This window comes from Sander vitreus, chromosome 2 (assembly GCF_031162955.1).
Source record: "Sander vitreus isolate 19-12246 chromosome 2, sanVit1, whole genome shotgun sequence".
NCBI lineage: Eukaryota > Metazoa > Chordata > Actinopteri > Perciformes > Percidae > Sander > Sander vitreus.
Genome location: NC_135856.1, coordinates 16,755,117 through 16,762,591, shown reverse-complemented (window position 1 = coordinate 16,762,591; position 7,475 = coordinate 16,755,117). Strand labels below are relative to the sequence as shown.

The window sequence follows — 7,475 nt, the reverse complement described above, 5'->3', positions numbered from 1 at the left end:
CACAGCACCACTGTAATAGGTTCCGGTATAATAGTTCCGACCAAGTAGTTACAGGAACGTAGTACAGGAACAGTCCACTTCTAAACAGTTCTACTAACTACTCTCCCCCAAAACCGGGTTTGAACTCATTCACGTGGTGCTGATTATTGAGCTGTATTAATAAAAATGTTTTGTATGATTACATAACCCATTTATATTAATGAGGGTAGGTTAAAAAACACATTTTAGTATCGTGCAGTACAATTCAATAGCACCTCAAACTACCAGATGTGGGAGGCAACTATTTATCAATCAATCAAATTATATTATAGATATTATAAGAACAAATAGAAATAAGAAATAAAATAGAATGTGTGTAAAAATGAAATAAAAATATGTGCATTATACCAAAATGTATAACATCAAAATAGAGATATGAAATATGTAAAAAAAAATAATATAATAAATTAAAATATAATTTGATGATACTATTACATATTTATCCTTTTAATCCAAAACATTTTAGTTTATATAATATGTTAAATTGATATTGATTTAACTACCCAACCATAAAGTAGTTCAAAATGTCTTCCACCTCCACCAGCTATATAATCTGAAAATGTTGCTTACACAGAAGTCTCACATTGCCAGACCTTCCTCCACAGCGTTGTGGAGGACTTACACAGTAATGCAACACTACAGAGGGGCCATTATGCTGCATAATAATTACTTTTAATACTCTCTTTAAATTCATTTAGCTGATAATACTTATGCTACATACCTTACCTAAGTAAGATTTTGAATGCATGACGTTTACATTGTGGTATGTACTTTTACTTAAAAGATCTGAACATTTCTTTCATTCCTGCAACATAAGGGAGACCGGGGTTGGTTGTCACACTGCTTATTACAGCTACACTAAAGTCCACTTTGACAATTTATTTGATATTAAAACAGTTGTGAGAAGTTGTGAAAATAAAAGGGATACCGATTTCAAGGCAAGACCTTAATGCTAATTGGTGAAGTATCCCTTTAAGCTTTCATTTAATGTAGGAAGGACTATTAAAAGATTTTAATGATGAGCAATTTACACACAAGTAAAAAGTGTGACAACCAACCCCGGTCTCCCCTACACCCTTCAAAATGAGCATCATTTTAAGTCAAAACCCTGTAAAACAGTGTCAAAAGCATTCACAGAGGTGTTTTTTTGTTTGTTTTAAAGGGCTGTTTAGACTGTATTAGTAACTACCCACTGAAAATAAACTGGCAGTGTGTCTATTAGCTTGCTTTGCAGTTCGCCTGCCATATTGGCAGGCCATAATACACCAATGCAGCTTAAATTTAGATTTAAATACACCAATCTTTCAGCCATCTGTATTGACCTTATGCATTATAGCAACAAGGAAGTGCTCAGACTCCAATATTTTGTCTTTTAACTTCCTGTCTACACAGTGGGAATGTGTTGCATTATTTAGTCAGGCTATATGTCCTCTACAGAGTTGTGTTTGTGTGTTTCAAACTTTGAAAAAAAAATAATTGTGAACCGATCAAGAACAGCCAGCAATAGCAACCAGACCCTGAAGTGGAACAAACAATAAATATACACACACACACACACACACACACACACACACACACACACACACACACACACACACACACACACACACACACACACACACACACACACACACACACACAGACACAGATACAGATACAGACATATAGGCAGAGGAAGAGAAAACAGAAGAGGTCTAATTAGGCATAATTGTAAACAATAAGTGGGTGGACCAAAATGTGTAGAGCCTTTGAAACGTTACGTACTTAAATAAGTAAATTGTTACAGGTTGTGAAGAGTGGTTGTTTAATGCTTCAATGTATTTATCTACAAAGTAGTTATGTATATCCTGCATTTTAATTAATTGCAAAATATTCTTAACCCTTGTGTTGACTTTGGGTCAAATTGACCCGTTTTCAATTTTTATTTTATATCAGAAAATATGGAACGTAGAAATAAGCGCTGAAAATGTGTAAAAGAAAAATTTAACAATTTAAAACGTTGGAAAAAGCAAAAACAAACTGTGAAAAAAAAGCGTCAAAATTTACAATATTTACACCTCACACACACCAGTCAAACTTACAGTTATGAGCTACACACAATTCTATCACTTTCATAGTGTAGGTCAATCACTCTGTTACACAGTGACGTCTGTTTCACTTCCTTTCTCTGTTATTTCTGGACCTCTACGTTTGTGTGCAGAACAATAAACTTCATGATGCTGTGCTAGTAAGAGGAAATGCGGTGCGCCTGAGCAGTGAAAAGAAATTCAGTTTTTTCACCTGCTACAGAGCAGATCAGCTCTGTACCATTCATTGTGTGGAATCAGTATGGAGTTAATACCCAGTAGCTCTTTTGTTGGATTACAACTGTCAATCTGACCAAAGCAAATTACCTTCACCTATGGCCAGTCTGGAGAGAAACAACAAAATCCTACTTGATTTGGTGCAACAGCCAGGTAACAACTTGTGTGCTGACTGTGGAGCTCCTGGTGAGTACATGCTGACAAAGATTCATAACCACAATACATTCTTTTGATATGATAGCAAGCAGCAACATTGTTTGACTGATTTCCAACAATACATGTTTCAAGGACCATCGTACCTGATTTCTGTGTGAGTGAACATGTTTTCTTTATTAAAGTTAAAAGAATGATGAGCAAGAATGATGAACAGTAACGTGTGCCATCAGGCCATGTAATCTTGTTGTTAACAGAACTATCTCCAAAGTCATATTTTATAGCCTAGTCAAATTTTTTAATAAACATTCAAAAGGGGAAGTGGTGGCTGCTGTATATTCTGTGATATTACCTCATTGTTCCTCCTAACACTTTGTGGCCATCACTGACGAGAACAGTTAACAGAGTCTGTGTGAGAGGAAAAGACAAACAAGAAATTAAATACTTAAATTAATTTCACTGTTTAATGTACCCCCAGATTAGTAGTGCACATTAACCTACAAGAAAAACTTTTTTTTCCTTTTGCTTACAGAGCCTGACTGGGCCTCCTACACGCTTGGTGTCTTTGTGTGTCTGAACTGCTCTGGGTTGCATCGTAATTTACCTGCTGTCAGCAAAGTGAAATCCATACATCTGGATTTCTGGGATGATTCACTAGTAGAGGTATAGGTTTGTAGTTTGTACTCATTTTATATGGGTAGCTAATTACATGTATTATTATCCATTCAATTTACGTTTTTGTATTTTTATTATTATTTTTCTAATTCTTATCATTCCTATTATTCTGTTTATAATTTTGTAGCTATTGTATGCACATGTGACAGATAAAACCTTTCAAATTTTGAATCTTGAAAACTAATCTGTCCACTGTGTTAATGCTCTATTTTGCATAAGGTATTTATGGTTTAGGTAAGAGTGCACTTTGTTCTCAATATGTAAATAATTGTTTATAATCTCTTGAGATCTGTCTAACTTGTAAATTGTTTCTGGTTTGAGTAAATCAGTTGTCCTGCTCTGCAAGACAGGGATCTTCAAATATGAAATGAAGGGCATTCATATTATTTGTATTGTTGTAACTTTTAAAATCTCACATCTTGTGATTTCAGTTCATGCGGAAGTGGGGAAATTCTGCAGCCAAAGCCATTTATGAAAAGTGTGTCCCTGCCTTCTTCTACCAGCCACAACAGAAAGACTGCATGTGAGTGACCGTCATCACATTCACCATCCATTCACCTCAGTAGCACAGTGCAAAGTGAAGTACTTTACTTCTGAATGGGTGTGGAGAGGTAAAAAAAAAGAAAAGAGGAACAAACAGTGCCAATTACCGAAGTGGAGCTATTACTAAAGACAGTATGAATTAGCTTCATTCATCAATGGCAGGTTTACACATTTTCTGGTATTTACTTAAACACTCGTGTTTCATCCATATGGAAACAGTAACGTTTTTTTTTGTTTTGTTGTAGTGTTCTTAAGGATCAGTGGATCCGTGCAAAGTACGAAAGAAGAGAGTTCACAGGAGAAAACAATTTTCAGCAAGCTTATTGTTCAGGTAAATATCCTTCCAGTATACCACCATGTTCTTCCAAACAGCAAAATAATCAGAATTATGCATTTGAATTTGGCATGCATAGAAGTTTAGTTGCTCTTCATCTCTTTTATTTATTTGATGTATCCAACGCAGACCTGTTTGAGTCAACACTATGGAAGAAGGGGAAAGACAACAAGCAGTTTTTAAAGAGGATCTTCCTGTTGTCCCAGAAAGACTTCACCCTCAGATACTTTATTAAAGAGGATGTGAGATTTTCCACATCACCATTTAGTCTACAATGTTTTTGAGCATACATGGGTAACAGTCAAGTACCTTTCATTTCTAATCTTTTGAAATCCTTCCTTAATCCTCTTATTCAGTCCAAGCTTCCCAAAGCAGTCATCTCCATGAAGGACCTGAATGCAGTTTTCCAGCCGGAGAAGATCAGTCATGCTCACGGTCTGCAGATCTCTTACATGCATGACAAACGCACAAGGAATCTGTTTGTTTATCACGAGAAAGGACAGGTGAGCTTGAGGGCCATAGTGATATTTTATTTCTACTTTAAACAGCTAAATGTCTTGACTTCAGCTCATGTATATAGTCTCTTACCTTTGAATCTCGCACTTGCTGTGACAGTTGTGGACTTGGCCTGTCTGATGGGCAGGGGCTAAAAAATAAATAAAAAGGGCACCAGCATGTAGGGCAGCCTATATGGTACTGCATCACGTTTTCTCCACTAGAAATGCACCCAAGAGGGCCCTGCATCGTACTTCCTCTACTAGAAGGGCACCCTAGAGGCCCCTGTGTCACGTTTTCTCCACTAGAAGGGCACCCTAGAGGGCCCTGTGTCACGTTTTCTCCACTAGAAAGACACCCTAGTGAGCCCTGCATCGTGTTTTCTCCACTGGAAGTGCACCCTGGGAGGTCCACCTCCCAAGTCCACAAATGTGCTGTGGTGTAGGCCTACATCTCAAAGACTAGAAGTACAAAGGCAATACATCACAATCTCAATAAAACACCAAAAATACAGTGGTTAGCAAGAGGAGAGGGGGACCTGGGTTAGGGTTAAACAAAAACTAACTTTCTGTCATATTTACTGAAACTGCCCCTATGTTCGAGTAGAACTACATGAAGCGGGTAATTGAAAAAAAATCCGGCTCCTCTGGCACCACCTACAGCCTGTAGTGTGATTTGCAAAAACCCACCGCTCCCTGTTCAGATGCACCAATCAGGGCTTTGGGGGTGGGTGTCTAACTGCGTGTCAGTCACCGCTCATGCACACGCATTCATTCTCCCTTGTGGGGGGAGGGGCTTAGGAGACCGTTTTGGGTTTTAGCAGAAAGGGGGGAGGGACTGAGAAGTTGACGATGTTCAGATGTTTTGGCTAAGTCCTGGATCTTCACAATCCTACCTACGCCACCTTTAATTAACAGAAGTCATATCAGAAAATCTCCACACATATGCATCATATTTTACTGGTAAAATACTCTACAAAAATATGTGTGTCATGGTCAAATACAGCTTCTATGTTCAGCTATCCTGGTTTTTCAAGCTCTGTCGTTTTTTAACCTTAATTGTATGAAATTAACCAGACAACTTGCATGATACAGTTTATGTCTTCCTGATATGCTCTTCTATATCTGATGTCTTACAGGTAATTGTATCCTTGTTCAATGCTATTCGAGCAACACGCTTGGCATACCTCCTGAAGAAACATCCCACTCTTCGAGATAATGACGTGAGACAAAATTTCAAAAGATTTAGCTTGGATAGATTGTTAAAGTTAAAGTGTTAAACTGACACTTTTGGTCAGTTAAGATTATTAAATGTGTCTCTTTGCACAGTTAATACCTGAACTAACGGTAAATTGGCTGAAGGAGGGGTACATGGAGAAAACTGGCCCAACGGTTCGTCTGAGTTTATTACAAAAATGAATTTGATTTATGATGATCTCATTTATTATAGCTGACAAATTTAGTTGATTTTGATTTGAATTCATTTTCTCTTCCTCTGCCTATATGTGTGTGTGTGTGTGTGTGTGTGTGTGTGTTTGTGTGTGTTTCCAGCATCGGGAGCCATTCAAGAAGAGGTGGTTCACACTGTGCTCAATGAACAGAAAGCTTCTGTATTTTAAAAGTCCACTGGTAATTAACAGATAATACCAGTGTCTACAGTGTGTGTATAAAGTGTCTGTATAAATAAATGGATAAGTAAATGAGCAAAAATTCTAACACTCATTTATAAAAACTACAATGATTATACATTCAAATCAATTGTATTATTTTGGAGGTGGACATTTCCAGGAAAATACGCAGACATTAGCCTGATATGAAACAATACATTTTTTTTGCTAAGTGCTCTTCTTTGTGCTGCTTGTTATCAATGTTAGGATGCTACAGAGCAGGGTGCTGTCTTCATTGGCACAGAGAGCCACAGTTACTCTGCTTCAGAGAGCAGCAGACAGAGCTTGAGGGGAAACCGATGGCACTGTGGCATCAGGCTGGAAACTCCGGAAAGGCAGTTTTTGTTTATGTGTGAGCAGGAGCAGGAGCAGAAGGAGTGGCTGGAGGCCTTCAGAAAGGTTATCTCTCAACCCATGACCCCAGAGGACTACGCTAGTAAGATACTGTTGTTATACCTCATACAGTGTAGGTAATGTCTTCTGGTGCTTATCACATGTGAAAACCCACTCCCAACCTTTTCTTTCTTTGATATAGATGAAGCCAGCATGAGAAGGGGAAAGTGACTGGAGCAGTTCGACCCGTTGGTTTGCAGGAGTTCAGGATGCAGTCTTTGCCACTATGACATCGCATCAAAGAACTCTTTGCAATACATTATAATTACACTGGAACCACATATTGTAGACTATTTATTAAAAATAAGTAAAGAATAAGAGAATAACATTGTATGTACAATTTGCATTTGTTCTGTAGTTATTTTTTATTTTATGTTTCACTGAATTTGCACATTTTTAAAGGATTAGGTTCATTTTTTCACACACTGTTTCATTTATCTGTCTAGTTGTGTGAAACTGAAAGCTCTTTGTAATTTTAATAAATTGTATACACAATTGATTCCTGCTTTTAATATTTTACCAATTCTATAGGTAGGCCTATGTACAGTATATTCCTCTTCAGTAGCAAGATACAGAATACTGTAGTGATGTATCACAGATGACAGTTGAAGATTATATCAGGCATGGCAGAGGTGTCTATCTGGATGCCTTCATCGTCATAGGCAGGTTATTGTGATATGCAAGGGTGAATTAGCAACCAGGCCAAGCGGATAATGGACCCTTTTTAATGCCTTTATTATTTCCATTTATATCGTGTATATAGTGCTTGCATGGTGCAATATTTTAAATAAATAGATGCTTTATAGACACACTATGCAACATTTCTGGTTTCTGCTGTTGGTTTTCTTGCCTATGACGCGTTTTGACAGGCGCT

At 37.5% G+C, this 7,475-nt stretch overlaps 1 protein-coding gene across 2 annotated transcripts; it reads left to right on the top strand.

The window, feature by feature from the left end:
* Positions 1-2,220: 2,220 nt before the first annotated feature.
* LOC144537161 (arf-GAP with dual PH domain-containing protein 2-like) lies at positions 2,221-7,098 on the top strand. Of its 2 annotated transcripts, XM_078280634.1 has the most exons (11): positions 2,221-2,528; positions 3,028-3,158; positions 3,602-3,693; positions 3,959-4,044; positions 4,177-4,289; positions 4,404-4,550; positions 5,681-5,764; positions 5,871-5,933; positions 6,093-6,170; positions 6,416-6,644; positions 6,744-7,098. In XM_078280634.1, exons 1-11 carry the CDS (start codon positions 2,441-2,443, stop codon positions 6,770-6,772), a joined length of 1,140 nt encoding a protein of 379 aa, XP_078136760.1. In that variant the 5' UTR covers positions 2,221-2,440; the 3' UTR covers positions 6,773-7,098. The 2 variants fall into 2 exon arrangements, with proteins under 2 accessions (XP_078136760.1, XP_078136771.1); XM_078280645.1 differs by lacking the exon at positions 2,221-2,528 and having other exon boundaries at positions 3,072-3,164.
* The last annotated feature ends 377 nt before the right edge of the window (positions 7,099-7,475 follow it).